A 15,954-nucleotide genomic window follows, 5' to 3' on the forward strand; every position below is an offset into this window, starting at 1 on the left:
TTTGTCGCCAAGCGCGGCAGGCGCGGGCGCGCGGAGCTAATTGCGACTCTAATCCTCTGCCCCGCGGCGCAGCCGAGCCCCGAGCCAGGAGTCGCCGCGCGCTCCCGCTCGCGCTCGCAGCGCTGGGTAATTTGGAGCCGGATCGCTGCCCTTTGCGTCCGGGCTCGGCCGCGACGGGACGCGGGCTACGGGCTAAGGTGGGGGGCTGGCTTTCTCGCCAGCAATCGGGGAAGGCCGCTGGAGAGAGAGGAGGGAGGAGAGGAGGTGGGAGCGGCGGGAGGGCAGCCGGAGAGCGGCGCGAAGAGGAGGCGGCGGCGGCGGCGGCGGCGGCGGCCGCGAGGAGGGGAGGAGGCGAGGGGAGGGCGGGGAGGGGAGGCCCCGGCGCGCCGCGCCGCGAGGGGCCGCGCGAAGCGGGGGCCGGGGCGGGAGGGGTGGGTGGGGGGAGGGTTGGGGGCGAGAGAGAAAGTAACTCCAGGACGAGACCGGAGCGACCCGCGCAGCAAGCAGAGGCGGCGAGGCTGCGCCCGGCGCCCGAGACCAGCGGCTGCGCGGGGCGGGGGCTGCGCCCGAGTCCGATCCGCCGCTCCGGCTCCGAGGTAAGCCTCGCGCGGGCGGCCACCGCTCAGCGACGCGCACCCCTGTCCCTAAAGTGGCTGCGATACCCAGAAAGTCGCCCGGCCGTGATTCGGACGTGGGAGGGGCGGCTGCTTTGTCCCGGTGCAGGGCGGCGGGGGCTGGCGGCACGGGGGCACCCAGCACAAAGGCCTGGTGCGGGAGGGGGGGACTGCCCACGTGGGCCGGCCCTGGCCCCGGGTGGACCCTCCCCACGCGGGCGGGCACCTAGCTTCCTGCCGCACGGGGAGGTGGGGGTGAGGGGGTGTTCACGTCCCGGCACTCGGGCCTCAGTGCCGGGCCGAGCGCCCTGCAGGGCCGGCGTGTTTCCGGGGTCAGAACCTGGCTCACGCAGCCGGGGCTTCGGCTGACTGGGCCCGGCTTGGTGTCCAAATCAGAGAGAGAAAAAGTCTCCAACGGGACAGATGTGTGTCCTCTGACGCCCACCCGCGAGTCCGAAACGAGCGGGAGGGGCTGGCGGTCTGGTGGTCGTCCCAAGCGCGCGGGGTCTGGAGCCCCAGGCGGGCCGCGCGGAGACGCGATCGCCGCCTCCGGATCCCCGATTCCCGCCGGTACCCCCTGACCTGGACGCGCGCACCGGCACACTCTCAAACAGCCCCCCTCCCCCGTAGCTGGAGCGCGTTTCAGTCCTCCCGCGCCCCCCACCTCCGGCTGCAGAAAGATCAGCTTCAAGTTTTCACTCTGCGTCTCAAATGTGCATGAAGGAATTTAAGTGCACGAGTGAATAACAGCATTAGTTTCAATTAATTTTTTTTAAATCCCGGCAACAATAAACTTTGAGAACAAAAGCGCTTTTACGTCCTTAATTAGGCGAGCTTCCCATCTGTGGTCTCTAAGTATCTGCCTCTTGATTTAACTTTGTCTTCCGCCCCGCCCGTGCCGCACACCCTCGCGGTCCTGCAAGGCGCTCTGGGTGCCGCGGCCACCGCCGCCCGCGGCGCCGCCGGCCTGCACCCAGCCGGCTCCGGCCGCCCCGAACGAAGTTCACACCGGCCGGCGGGCTCCGCGGCCGGGCTGGCGCGCGCCAGGTGGCCCGCCTGCCTCCCTTCCGGCCCGCCCCCTGGACGATTCTGCAGGCCCCTGGCCCTCTTGCCCGGGGCTGGCGCCCTGGGCGCAGACCTGAAGGGAGTTCTCGAGCCGCCTTCTGTTTACCTTTTATGGTTAAAATAACAGCTTAGCAAAGAAGCGACTTCACGAAGAAGCGATTTAGTGAAATCGTCTCAAGCTGCCGCAGCTCAGCCAGTTTAATCACCCCCAGAGAGCTGAACAACTGCGAGCACAATAGGACACAAAATCATTTTGTGTGTAAATGAGCGTGGCATTCTGCTCGCTTCCCTCTGCTCGGGCGGGCGGGGCTCGGTGGCGGGCGGGCGCGGGACCCCGGGCTCCCGCCGCAGCTTGGAGAAGCGGGTCAGTACCCAGCCGGTTTGGAAACCCGCGGGCCGTGCAGCACACGACCGCCGAGGCCCCTGCAACAGGCGGTTTGGCTGAGCCTCGGGAGGGGCGTGGCGAGCTGGGGCTGGTCGTGGGTTTGATGCTGGTGCTGGCGGAATGAACTTGTGTCTCTTCCTGCACCCACTTTATGCTTCTGACCTTGGCAGTGGTCTCGGGGAAAGGGTCGTTGTCCAGCACAGATGCGTTTGTCGGAGGGAGCAGTGGAGGTTCGCGGCAAGGCGTACAGCCTGGGGCTTCCAATGGTGAGTTTCTGGTGTGCCATGAACATCAGGTGGTGCCTGCGATGGAAAAGTCTGGGTGAGAACACGATCGAGCAGCTTTTGTGATGGGTACTTGGTGTTAAATGTCACTTCTGAGTAGTGTCCTGGCAGTAGGGCCGGCATTGTGCAGTCTGCTTTGATAGACGTTCCGTCGGAATTCCTTCCAGCACAGTTTATCCTCAGTGTGGCTTTCCTTCTGACTCCTCCCCAGCAGAGCCTCCCAGGGCAGGATAGCCCATTCCTGAGATATGTTTTGGTTTCTCAGAACTTCCTTGAGATAAGTGACCTGGTTTTCTTTTTGAAGCTTGCGGGAACTCAGGAATGCCCAAAGCAGCAGACCCTGGACAGCTAGAAGTTAAACATGACTGTCTGCTAATAGCCACCCCCCACCGATTTCCTGTCAGAGGACTTGCCAGGACACCGAGGGCAGGACAAATCCTGGGAGAGTGGCCCGGCTTAAATCTGCAGGATTTGATTCTCATTGGACCTTGGTTCATGTGTTAAAACTGGATGTTGAATTTCAAGGCACAAAGTCAATCCTTGAGAGAGGTTCGGGTTAAACCTGCAACGGATAAGTCCAGGTTTAGGTATATGGAAGCCAGTGGGGGCGGGGGGGTGATAGTCACTGTGCACGTCTCCCCCAGCCCCGGGTCAGTGGAAGGGGTCTGCTTAAACCTGCTCTCCTCCAGCTCTCCTGCATGGGGCCTGCAAGTGTTCTCAGACAGCTTCTAGAGACTGTGGGACAGGCTTATTTCAGGTGGTTGCGGCTGAGAGGAGAGGCAGGAGAGAGTGTTCATTAGCTGAGCTGCTGTCTCCTTCTGGCCAGCTTTCTCTAATGCCTTGGGGCTGTGATCCCAAAGGGATCTGGAATATATTAGGCACAGACAAGACCATTCCCGGGGTCTGGGGAGAAACTGCAGAGGTGCAGGCTGGGCAAACAAAGAGAAGTTTTCTTCTCTAAGGAGCCACAGGGGGAGCGGTGGCTTCCTAAGTGACTTTCGCTCTTCCCTGGCTTCTCTGTGTCCAGCCAGTTGCAAACTGCATCTTAACACTGCAGAGATGGTGTTCAAAGAGGTCCTGGGGCTCCGAAGCCCATGGAGGGTGGGGGGGATCCTCTCTAAGCTGTGGTTCCCAGGGTTCTCTCTGAAGTAAGAGGAGACATGCTTGGTAACGTGTCTCAAAACCAAAATACCAAGAAAATCAGATTTGTTCTGAAACATTTTGGGGGCAATAATGGTGAGCATATGTTTCAGTACTGTCATTAGCTGAATTAGCAGACATGGAGCTGCCCTGAAAACACATGTGTGAGTGTGTGTGTGTGTGTGTGTGTGTGTGTGTGTGTGTGTGTGTGTGTAAGTAATCTCCTATGGCCCGGAGGCTTGCTTTGGGGTGTGGGGACAGGATAGTAGCGGGCAGTGTGGTAGGGCATGGGGTTCTGGGACGCATGTTCATAAAGGACGATTGTAAGCATCTTTGACTGGGAGACACGGCGCCCAGGACCACTGAGGAGTAAGTCCTGTCTGGTTGTGTTGGTGCTTCCCACAGATACTCTGGGCAGCGATGGAAGCCTAGATGCCTCACCGCAAGGAGCGGCCGAGCGGGTCCTCGCTTCACGCCCACGGCAGCACTGGCCCCGCGGTGAGAGCCAGCAGGGTGGGCTGGGTCAAGGGCTGGTGTCCTCCTATTTGCCGTCTTCCCAAGCGCCAGCTCACTGGCTGCCCTTCCTCGCAGCTGCAGCCACAGCGGTGGCATTCAAGAGACGGCTGTTGACTGGCCGCACGATTGTGTATTTTTTTGGGAAACAAAAATGCTCTTAATTTGATGTGAAATTTACTACATGTATAAAACTCAATGCCTTAGGTGCTGAGGAAGTCCCTAATTTAGAGGTGTCTCGTTACTGAGACAAACTTGCAAAAACCCCTGAATCCCAATTCACAAATTGGTGATTCGTTTGTCAGGGGATATTTCACATCTAACACAGAAGCCCACGACCTTTAATTAGAATTTTGCAGTTTGTTTTATGCCCCTGGAGGCTGACACCTTGAACAAAATTTTTTTTTTCTTGATTTCTTATTGCTAATAAGCATCTTTCTTTTTTCCCTCTGGGACTTTGAAGAAAATGATGCGAATACACTTAATTACAGTGGTGGCCACAATTTGTCAGCTGAATATGTGATCAGGCACAGGCAGAAGTGATCTGATTAGATCTGTGATCACATTGGCAGTAAAAGGAGCGCATAGCTCCGTCGTGGAGAAACCCTTGTTTTGTGCCTTGTTTCCATCTCCAGGAGGGAGGAAGCATGTCTCGGTTGTCTCTCACCCGGTCGCCTGTGTCTCCCCTGGCCGCCCAGGGGATCCCACTGCCAGCCCAGCTCACTAAGTCCAACGCGCCTGTGCACATCGACGTGGGCGGCCACATGTACACCAGCAGCCTGGCCACGCTCACCAAGTACCCTGACTCCAGGTAAGAGCCGAGCCCCTCATGGCACCGGGGCGTGCAGTGGTGACAGGCAGCATCTGTAGCCTGCTACCAGCCAACACGCAGGGCTCTCCAAGGCCCCCCTGCTCCTAGACCTGGGGAACTGGGGTTCAGGAAGCTGAGTGCCCCTGTCAATGGCCGCTTTGCACAGGGACTTGTGACCCTGAGCTGGTGGCATTGGTAGTGTTAGGGGGAGTTCCTGACTCACTGACAGAGGCCACTTTTCAGAGCCAGCCCCGCCTGCAGCTGGCCAGCAGCTGGCTGGGGAACCTCATGTTCCTTCAGGTTACTCTTGAGTGAGACTCAAGCCCGGCCTTTGCAGGGGACCGTTCGTGAGCAATGCTGCGTACTTCTTGGCGTCATGCTGGGGAGAAATAGTCCATCCTGTTTCCGAGCCTAACCCTTGGGATAGAGCATAAGGGGAAGGGTGAGGGGCAGCTGCAATTTGTCCTCTTTGCCTGTTTGGGTGGCCACTGCTGGACCCTAAGGGCTAGCAGCAGGCTCCCTTGGATTTGGGGGGGTTGCAGCGACTGGCTAGGAATTCCGTGATGTTCGGGAGTATCCACAGCTGTGGACAAGCATGAGCCACATACCGCCATCAGCGGGCAAAGCGTCTCCGACCAGGACCCTCCCTGCAGGGAGCTTTACACTCCCCCCAGCTCCCCGGTGCTCCTGACTCCTGGACTCATCTGTGGGAGGCGCCGGGCACTGCTGACTCTCCTGCTTTTGCCTCTCAGGCATTTCTCTCCTAGGGGCAGACCTGGCTTCCGCCTGTAACAGCAGGGCTGGCCAGAGGTGGGACGGGTCTCTGAGCATCTCCTGGAGATGATGCCGCACGCTACTTGCTGAGCCGGGGACCGCTCGCTCCTGGTACAGTGAGGCGGCCACCACTGAGGGCTGGCGGCGGGAGGGCCACGGCTGCAGGGCATCACCTCTGTTTTAGACATTTAAAATAAAAAGAGGAGTTAATTAATCCCCCAGACACCGAGGGGGAGCGGCTCCGGGAAGCTTTCTGATCCGGCTGCCTCGTCGCCGGTGTGGCCGCGCAGAGCACGGAGGATTCATAGCGTGTGGAAGTGGCGGCTTTGGGAGCTCGTTGGAGGCCAGGGTGGCGCCCTCCAGGGGGGAGTGCTGGAGGTGGATGCGGTGTGTCGTTCAGAATTTGGGGCATCGGGTGCAGGTGACGGTTGGAGCTTCGCTCCCTCAGCAGACAGAGGCTAGGCCTGGGGCGCTTGTGACCTGGGGGTCTCGGAGGGGCAGCATCCGGGAGGCCACGTCAGCCGTGTCGGCCTGGCGCTCTCTGGCAGAGCCCTGTCGAGGATGGGAGATGGATTCCACTTATTTAATTTCAATTTAGCCTTCTGCGGCATTCGCGCCTTGTTTGAGATAGATCATCCCTTAATCGGTCGACGACGTCTGTGAGTGAAATTCATGAAACCCTTGCCCACAACGTCTCTGAAGAGTGTTCCCTGAAATCAGACACTTGCCTTTCTGGAGTAATCATGGCCCAGGCCTGCGGGGAACGGCCTCCTCATTCTGTCTCCAGGCTGCTGCCTGGAACAGGGCGGGCAGGGGGTGGTCCTCCCCTCCCAGACCCACAGCCCGTCCTCACCCATTGTCCTGCTCTGATGTGGGGCGGGCCATCTTGCTGGCCCGTGACCTTTGGGACCCGCGGGCCAGCAGGATGTGCCCAGAGCGGGTGGCGGTCTGCATTCTTTCCTGGGGCCTCAGGATGGATCTGTTCTGCCTGGATGGCTTCCGGCTCACAGGAGAGCTGCTCCTCAGGCCTGAAGCTTGGGCCTAGAGGCCAGTTGAGGGTGGTGTGACCTGTAGGACAGTCAGGACAGTGGGTCAGGCCAGGCCTGAGAAGTGGGTTGGGCAGCTCTGCTGGCCAGAGCCCCTCAGATCTCTCTCATCCTTCTTTGAGTAAATTATTAAAATTAAAAAACTGTTTTTCACTAATTCTGGAAACAAAGGTCAATCCCTCATCCAGGGTCACCGACGTATAAGTCACCTGGAGATGGAGAATTGTGTTAAGGTCACCGGGGGTGGAGGGGGTTCTGGATGTCAGCAAAGTCCCACCCTGGGCAATGCCGGGAGCGCCCCCCAGCCCCTCAGGTCCCGGTGCCCACAGAGCTGTGCCTGGGCTCCTGGTTCTTGGCAAGGCAGGGAGCGCCAACGGGTCCTCGCCCAGAGCCGGCCCCGCCCAGCTGCCCAGGGCTGGGAGTGGACTCCTGTGTCTGCCAGCGCACTTGGAACGTCGTTTAGCTCCTGCCATGGCAGCCCCACGCTTGCGTTCATCCTCGCTGTGGGAAGCAACAAATTAAGATGTCCAGGAACTTTAGAACTAATAAAACCTGCCACTGAAACATGCAGGAAATTGGAGCCGAGGCTTAAAAAAAAAAAAGGAAGAAAGAAGAAAAAGAAAACAACCCCTATCAGCTGGGGTCAGAACCGGCCAGCTTATTCTGTGGAAGACTTCTGAAGTTGGTACCCCGAACCTGCAGTCTCCCTCAGAGAGTGGCCTGCGGTGGCAATGGACTCTTAAGACCACACACACGTGTCGGGAGCTCCCTTTGAAGTGACTAACCTTCCCTCAAGCTGCTCATGTCCTTGATAGCTTCAGACCCTGAGGGCATGAAAGGCCTTAGTCTGTGAAGAGACACCGAACCTGGAAAGACCTAGAACCAGCCAGTCCTGAAATAAGGCAGATTGAGAGCCTTCTAGCCTTGGACCCATAAGACAGCCTAGAACCCAGGAAGCCCTGGAATGTGGTGGATTGGGAGTCGTCTAGACCAGCAGGTCTGGAGCTTCACAGCCTGATGTCAGGCGGGTTTGCAACACAAGCAGCCGTGGGACATTGCTTGCTGCACAGAGCTTGAGCTCAGCCAGGGAGGGTGGAGAAAATTGCAGGGAGACTGAGGCTTCACACGTGCTGGCTCACCTATGGAAATGGCTCTCACTTCTTCCTGCTGGTGCCACGTGGGGTCCCTCAGCAGTCTGCGGATGACTGCCCGTGGCACCTGGTGCCTCGCTCGGTCCTGTCTGTCTCCAGGGCTGCTGGGTGGCCCTTATTCTGATACCTGGACGCCCAAGCTCTGCTGAGGTCAGGTCTTGGGGAGTTTGAGGCCTGGAATAGGCCTTGGAGCCCACAGAGCTGTGCAGCGGGGCTGTGTTCTCCAGTATCATTGTCATCAGGCCTGGGGGTTGATGGGGCTCCGTGGCCTTTGGAGCTCTGAGATGAGCTGTATGTGGGTGACCGCAGCACTGGTTCCACAGGCTCGGGCCTCTCCACACCTCCCCATGGGCTCTGGCCTGCTCATGCCCTTCTACGAGGCAGCCTTGCCCTTTATATGGCCCCGCTGGGCCATGTCCCCAGAGTGAGAACAGGTTAGTCACTCTACCCCTGGGCAGACCCTCCTGGCCAATGCCTGAAGTGTACCAGGCCACCAGAGCGGCTGGTGTCAATGGAAGGCCCCGAGAGAGGCTTTGGGTGCCGTGACCCCCCAGCTCATTGCCCTGGCACACAGTGGCAGGAGTGGGGCAGGGCCTGCGGAGGGGGCTGCTGAGGGAGAGGGGAGCCTTCCTGGGAGGCTTGTACAGGTTGGGCTGGAAGGCCTGGGGCCCAGGTCGGGGCCACCCTTCTCCCGGGCTGTGCAGGGTCCAGCTGGGGACATGTATGTGGCCCTGCCTGTCGGCCGAAGGATGTCTGGAGATGCTGCCCCTGGGGAGACGCCGCCGACCTCCCTGCGGTTCCCGAGTCAAGCTCTTGGCTGTCCCCACCCCTCTTCGGGGTATCCTAACTCTCCCCCCCGGGGCCCGGGGTCTGCAGGGGAAGTTAGCCAAACCAGAGCCTGCCGCCCTGGGAAGTGGGGAGGCCTGGTTCCTCCTCCCTGGAGTGGAGAGGGCCAGGCATCAGGGCGCCCCGAGAGCCTGCTGCAGGTCCTGTGCTTCTGTCAGAGCCACTGTCCTTCAGAAGGTGGGGTGCTGGGACCTGGCCTCCCCTCGCGGTCCCCTCCCCAGTGCGCACTCGCTGTAGCACACGTGCACGCATTGGAGCACGTGTGTGCGCTGTTCTGTGTGCATCCACTCTGGTATGTGTGTACACACTGGGGTGTGCGTGTGTGTGTGTGTGTGTGTGTGTGTGTGTACGTGCGTGCACTGTAGCTGCACACACACGTGCTGTCCCCGGTGCCTGCCTCTGTTCTCCCCTAGGGTTCCCTGAGCGCAGAGCTGTGGGTGGTTCGTCTGTGAGTTTGTTGAGCATACGTAGCTGTGTCTCTGGTGGACCCGTGCTGCCTGGTGTGTCCCGCACCGGATGTGTCTGGGTCTGCCTGTGGTTTGTGTGTTGTGAGCGAGGGGACCATGTGACGCCGTGCCTGCTGCCCGGGTGTGTCCTGTCTGCTGCTCGTTCACGCAGGTTGGGGGAGGTGGATGTGTGTGACCCGGGAGCGTGGCAGCTGGTTTACATGTGTTCACTGGACGGGCGGCCGTGAGCTGGCGTGTCTGGTGGTCAGTGGGGGTTTTCTGGGCGGTTCTGTCCAGCAAGGGTTTGTGTGCGTGGGACGGGGTGGCTGTGTCTGTGTCTCGCTGTGGTTTTCCAGGCCTGTAGCCTGTGTCAGCGGGCAGGCGGGCGTACAGAGCCGGGTGTGCCTCTCTCTGGCTGTGGCTTGTGCGTGTAGGCGGGGCGTGTGCATGTGCTGGTTGCCGCGCTGGTGTCCCGGCTGCCGCTGGTGTGTGCAAACATCCTTTTCAGTCCTGGCGCAGCCCAGAGTCACCGTGTAAGGCCCCTCGCCCCTCCAGCAGGGCGAGCTCTAAGGAGTCGGGGTGGGGCAGGTGGACCCGCCCTTCCATCCCACATCTCCGCCCCCATCTCTCCCAGAATAAGCCGCCTCTTCAATGGCACCGAGCCCATCGTCCTGGACAGTTTGAAGCAACATTATTTCATCGACCGGGATGGGGAGATTTTCCGCTATGTCCTGAGCTTCCTGCGGACGTCGAAACTGCTGCTCCCAGATGACTTCAAGGTCAGTCCGCAGCTGGCAGCTGCGCGGCACACTGCCTGTGCGGTGGCGTTCCACAGGGTAGGCTGTGACTTCATAAATGGACCCACAGTTGTCACGGCAACCATAAAAACTTAAACGATGAAGCCGAGGGCTAAATCAGTTTTCCTAAATAATTTTGTTTTCTCACATTTTTAGCTTATTTATCAGGGTGTAACAGCAGTTAAGCAGCGGCAGCGGCGCTTACCCCGGTTTCATGTTTGTCGTGTTGAACGACTGTCGTGTGCCGGAGTTACAGGAGTTAGAGGTTCCCAGATCTGTTCCTCGTAGGCACTTGGCAGGGGGAAAACTGATCCAGTCCAAACACCCTTAAACAAAAGCTCGCCCCCAGGTCTCCGGGCGAGCCTGTCTGCGGCAGCCGACCTGGTTCTGAGAGTCCTGCCTCCGGTGCTGGGCCCCTCACGGCATGGGGATCCCGGAGGCAGGAAGCCCATGCCTGGGCTACCCCAGCTCCAACCAGCAAATGTCCTTCCTTTCTTTCTTCCTGCCAGCACCCAGAGGACCCCAGTGGCCCTGGGGCTGTTTCATCCCTCATTCAGTTCAGTTCCTGGGTGCCAACAGCCGAACTCCAGCTGAACATGCAGTGAAAGACAAGGCAGACATGGGTCCTGTCCCCATAGTGGTTACGGTCTAGTGGGAAGACAGACGATGAACCAAAAAACACTTGAATTCCACAGGGGCAAACACTTCAGAGAAGCAGAGAGCACTGTGAGAGGGAACCACGCGGAGAGCGGGCCCGGGTGGGTTTGGAGGCAAGGCTGTTTCTCTGGGTGATGGCGGAGGAACGGGGGCAGACAGGTGTGAGGGCCTTGGTGAGAAGCGGAGAGGGGAGGGCAAGGAGCTGGATGGGTGGCAGCCTGGGACCGTATGAACTGGGAAGGAAAGAGCAGGAAGGAAGGCTGCTGCTTGGTGTCAGGACCTTGGTGGCCGGCTCAGCATTCGGCTTTTTACCCTGAATGCAGTGGAAGGGTTGTGAGTAGGGCCATGACCGTCAGATCTGTTGTGTGGAAAAGGATATGCAGGGGAGCAGGAGGGTAGAGGCAGTGAAGGTGGAACAGAGTCGGTAGATCAGATCCACGCTTAGGAAGAAGATGCAGGAGCCACGGGTGTGGATGGAGAGGGTCGGGGGCTCTCGAGGGTGCCTCTGGCCTGCAGCTTGAGTCCTGAGTGGCTGTGTGGAGGCCCAGGGTAGAACAGGCTGTGGGGGAGTGGCACCGCACTCCTGTGTGGAAGAGCTGGTGGGGCACCCGGGGGAGATGTTCTGGGCTATGAGGAAGGAAGTGGGGTTGTTGGTTTGCAGACATCATTTCAAACCTTGCATGGATGAGAGCAAAGGCCCGGCATGGTGCCCTGAGGAACCCCTGTGGAGGGACAGGATGGGTTCTTTTAAATGTTTGAATTTTATTTTATTTATTTTTTATACAGCAGTTCTTATGAGTTACCTATTTTATACATATTAGTGTACACATGTCAATCCCAATTTCCCAATTCATCCCACCACCATCCTACCCCCCGCCACTTTCCCCCCTCGGTGTCCATACGTTTGTTCTCTACATCTGTGTCTCTATTTCTGCCCTGCAGACCGGTTCATCTGTACCATTTTTCTAGGTTCCACATACATGTGTTAATATACGATATTTGTTTTTCTCTTTCTGACTTACTTCACTCTGTAAGACAGTCTCTAGCTCCACAGGATGGGTTCTTGACTGATAACAGGCCTGGGGAGGCTTCCCCTGGGGTGACTCCGAAAGCTGGGGTCAGTCAGCAGGAGGAACGGACTTAGGGACAGTGGGGTGGGCCCGGCTTTGGGGGTTGGGCTTCCTTGACTCCCCCCCAGGGGTCCTCAGGCTCACCAGCCGGACTTGAGCTGAGTGGTGTGGTCATGGGTCCTCAGCTACTCAGGGCTGGGGTGGGTGTGGGTGGACATGTGTTTGACCGGGGCAGTGGTCTGATCATCAGGGCCTGAGGGGTGGTTGGTGCGAGCCCGCCAGCCCGGGAGTGGGCTGCTGGTGAGAGGTGGGTGTCCCCCAGACACCTCCTCACACTGCCTGCAAGGGCAGGGGCCGACCTTGTCCTTTAAGCTTCACCCCGTCTTTGAGCTGGATGTTTACATCCATTTTATAGATGAGGAAACTGAGGCTCAGAGAAGGTCTGGTAGATAATGATGCCGAAAATCCAACCCAGACAGGTCTGTTTCGCCTCCCTGCCCCGCAGTGAGCTCCTCCAGGGCAGGTGAGGACGGGGCTGCCCCGTGCCTTGCTGACAAATCAGTAGGTTTCCAGGCATCCGCACAGCCTCTGGCTCCTCTAACCTAGCCTCCGGGTCTATCCAGAGGCTTCTCTCTGCTTCAGGGGGATGAAGCCACCCCCAGTGCTTGGGACCAGATGGAAGAGCTCATGGGGTCTTGGGACAGGTGCACACCAGCCGCTGCCTGCATGGAGGCAACACCTTTTTGGGGGGCACACATTCAGCTGAGACTCGTTTTCCCCATCCCTACAATGGGGACAAACCATCCCAGACCACACTGTGCCCTGGGGGTGCGGGGTGTGAGGGGGGGGCCCCTGGAGCCGGCCCGGCACATCCCCACCACCCCCCGCCGTGTGTGCGTGCCCACAGGACTTCAGCCTGCTGTACGAGGAGGCGCGCTACTACCAGCTGCAACCCATGGTGCGCGAGCTGGAGCGCTGGCAGCAGGAGCAGGCGCAGCGGCGCCGCAGCCGGGCCTGCGACTGCCTGGTGGTGCGGGTCACGCCGGACCTGGGTGAGCGGATCGCGCTCAGCGGCGAGAAGGCTCTCATCGAGGAGGTCTTCCCCGAGACCGGGGACGTCATGTGCAACTCGGTCAACGCCGGCTGGAACCAGGACCCCACGCACGTCATCCGCTTCCCGCTCAACGGCTACTGCCGGCTCAACTCGGTGCAGGTGAGGGCTGGCCGGCCGCCGCCTCCCCCGTGCCTCGCCGACGCCCTCCGGCGGCAGAGGGAGATGGAGGGAGGCTCGGTCCCGGCAATGGCGAGGCCCTCCGTGCCGTCTTACAGAAAAGGCAACAATGTGTCGATGCATAATTTATGTCCCGCTCATAATTAAATGATGGCGCCTGGGGGATGGACTTAAAAAAATTGATCTATGCTTTTTTTTTTTTTTCTTTCCCGAAAGGATGTTCTATAAAAATGGCCTAGAGTATTTTCAACAAAGTGTGCTTCATTTGACACCCAGAGTCTGACTTTGGATTCAAATTAAACCCAGGCAGTGGGAGCAGCAGGTCAGAGGCTGAGAGTGGCGGCGGCCTGGAGCCCCGCTACTCGTCATGCGGCCCGGGGCCACCAGCACCCAAACAGCCGCCCCGTGCGTGTTTGGACTGGCTTTCCCCAGATGGGTCTAAGAGCTGGGAAGCCCCACGTGGAGTGGAGGCCTATTTTCCATCAGCTCTTCCAGACCCAAGAGCAGACTCCTATTTCAGGCTTGGGGCAGAGTGGACTTTGTGGGGAAAATTCCACAAGCTGTCCGTCAGAACTTGCTAGGTGCAGGACCCAGGTGTCAGACACAGTGACCAGGCCCTGCCCTCACAGAGGCGCAAGCCCGCCCACGTGGACACGGAGACCTGCAGAGACTCAAACATCAGGAGGACGCCTCCTCTCCACCCCGAGCTCCCTTGAGCTGATGGGCCCCCAGGCATCAAACCATCTGGGACTCGCAGCTCAGGGAAGCAGGTGGCTGCCCAGAGGCTGGGGGCAGGGTCTCTATTACTGGGGCCTCAGTGAGGGAGGGGGACCTGGGACCATGTGTCTGGAGGGAGAGGGGCCCAATCGAGGCTGTGGACCCCTGAGGGCAGCAGGGTTTGGCTGTTTGAGGGGCCCTGGGGCCTGGCCGCCCCTGTCCCTTCTGTGGCTGCCCCACTGGATGTTCTGCAGGGACTTCTGTCAGGAAGCAAGACATGTCTTAACAGGAGAAGGTAGCTTGCCCTGGGCTCGTGCCCACTTGCCCACCAGGCAGGGCAGGCAGACTCTTACAGCTGGGCGGGACTGACCCCTGTTTCTTCCCCGGCAGGTCCTGGAGAGGCTGTTCCAGAGGGGTTTCAGCATGGCTGCGTCCTGCGGGGGTGGCGTGGACTCGTCCCAGTTCAGTGAATATGTGCTTTGCCGGGAGGAGCGGCGACCGCAGCCCACGCCCACTGCTGTCCGAATAAAGCAGGAGCCCCTGGACTAGGCCCTGCCTCAGTGCCCACCTGAGGCCTTTGGGCCCTGGGGACACCCCAGGGACCAGGAAACTGTGCTGGGGAGTTCTGCCTATGCCTGCTTAGCGGTGGCCGTGAGACTGAGGGTGGGGCTGGAGGGTCCAAAGCCTGCCCAGAGAGCCCCAAGGCCCCATGTGTCATGGCAACAGAATGTGGGATGCTGGAGGCATGTCCACTGAAGGACTGTTGATGTGACCCAAAGATGCCGAGGTGGGAGAACTCGGCCACCAGTTGTCTGGGCCCCTCGGCTCCCGGTCCGGTCCTCGGGGCTCCGCGTGTGCCAAGACAGGGTCAGCAGAGGCCTCCCCAGTGCACGCCGAGGAGCTGTCCATCCTTCACCACACGGCAGACTCCAGTGGGTCTCCTTGCGTCAGAGATGGCTTATTTTTCTACAGTATTTAAGACGGAAGTAACTGTAAGTGCACAAGTCAGAGAGGCCGACAAGGACCAACGCTTCTTTATCTGGTGCTCAGCTCAGTCGGACGCGCAGCATGTCTGCATGGGGGGTGGAAGAGCTGCTGGACACTCGGGCCCAGGTGCCCGCAGAGCAGGGCTTGGAAACTTCTGGCTCCTGCTCTAGGAGCAGATGCAGGGATGGCAGTGCCACAGGGGCTGAAACTGGGCTCCCACGGGGTGGGGCTGCTGGGAGGAGGGTGGTACAGGTGGGGATGGATAGCTGTGGAGCCACTTGAGACCCTACCTTTGCTGCCACCTGGGGCACAGGCCACACTTGAGAGCCACCTGACCAACTAATGCCCAGGGCCTTCGATTCCTGTCTATGCGTGCGCACACCTGGGCTCCCATAGAAGTCCTCTCCCCATCGGGACCAGCCACGGGGCCACACCACATCCTTACCTCAGGAATGGGCCCCACGGTGAAGGGGCCCATCTGTCAGCAGCATCCTCTGGGTCCCCAGCTCAGGAAGCCGTCCCCCACTCTGATTTTCCCACACTCATATGCACACTGAATTTTAATTAGACTGTTACACTAGCTTGCCAGTAAGACCCGGACAGAGTCATACCTTGGGTTCTTGGCCCCGGATTCCAACGAGGACTGCCTCTGAGGGGTCCTCACAGACCTGCTGCCTCTCAGATGACAGGCCCAAAGATGGATACCGCCTGCCTTGTCACACACAGTTCCCCTCCCCTCCCCTCCCGAGATGGCTCTTTCCCAGGTTGGAGAAACCGCAGAGAACTGCTGGGTGGGCGGGGCGTCCTGGCCAGCACTGCCCCTTGTACGATGCCTGTAGACTTGTATATGACTCCTTTAATATTGTAAAGATGCTGATGTACAATTGTCGCGTGTTTGTGTAAACACATTATGTTCCTAGTTCATGCCATAAATGATGCTATAAAGCGAAAGACTGAGGCTCCATCCTGTGCAGAAGCGGCAGCCAGATTCCAGCATTCCGTGCTGTGCAGGGAGGTTTGGGGATGGGCTTCCTCCCTCGGTTCCTTCAGTTCAGATGAGGAAGAACCAACAGCCGTAACTGGGGGAGGGGCAGGAACAAGGGTCCTGAGCTTGCTGTTGTTAATTGCATTTGGGTGTTTCCTCACTGCTGTGCCTGTCCCCCCTGGGCAGCGCAGATTCGGAATTCTGATTCACAGCCCCTAACCAGATGCAGGCTGGGGAAAGGCAGACCCAAAGTGTCCAGGGACTTTTGAACCCAGTCTTCAATGTTTGTGATTTTTCCCTCCCTCTGGTTTTTGGTTGAGGTTGACGGCCTCTTTAGAGCGCCGCAGAGCAGTAGGAGAAGGTGGCAGGCGGTCCACGCATGGCTCAGGCCAGCCAGGGGACACGCAGCCCTTCGCATGAGGACAGGTCACCCTA

General features: G+C 59.3%; 1 protein-coding gene across 2 annotated transcripts; it reads left to right on the plus strand.

The window, feature by feature from the left end:
* Positions 1-471: 471 nt before the first annotated feature.
* On the plus strand, positions 472-15,455 carry KCTD15 (potassium channel tetramerization domain containing 15). 2 transcript variants are annotated; one of them, XM_079908403.1, is made up of 7 exons: positions 472-596; positions 2,235-2,330; positions 3,894-3,986; positions 4,637-4,812; positions 9,710-9,854; positions 12,507-12,812; positions 13,938-15,455. In XM_079908403.1, the coding sequence occupies exons 3-7, from the start codon at positions 3,921-3,923 to the stop codon at positions 14,094-14,096; spliced, it is 852 nt and encodes a 283-aa protein (XP_079764529.1). In that variant the 5' UTR covers positions 472-596; positions 2,235-2,330; positions 3,894-3,920; the 3' UTR covers positions 14,097-15,455. The 2 variants fall into 2 exon arrangements, with proteins under 2 accessions (XP_079764529.1, XP_079764528.1); XM_079908402.1 differs by lacking the exon at positions 13,938-15,455 and having other exon boundaries at positions 12,507-13,403.
* Positions 15,456-15,954: the final 499 nt, after the last annotated feature.

This window comes from Stenella coeruleoalba, assembly GCF_951394435.1.
Source record: "Stenella coeruleoalba genome assembly, chromosome: 20".
Taxonomy (NCBI): Eukaryota; Metazoa; Chordata; class Mammalia; order Artiodactyla; family Delphinidae; genus Stenella; species Stenella coeruleoalba.

Coding starts and splice junctions, on each gene's coding strand:
- KCTD15 (XM_079908402.1), top strand. CDS start 3,921: ATGCCTCACCGCAAGGAGCGGCCGAGCGGGTCCTCGCTTCACGCCCAC. Junction 3,987..4,636: donor ACGGCAGCACTGGCCCCGCG/GTGAGAGCCAGC, acceptor TTCCATCTCCAG/GAGGGAGGAAGCATGTCTCG. Junction 4,813..9,709: donor ACCAAGTACCCTGACTCCAG/GTAAGAGCCGAG, acceptor CATCTCTCCCAG/AATAAGCCGCCTCTTCAATG.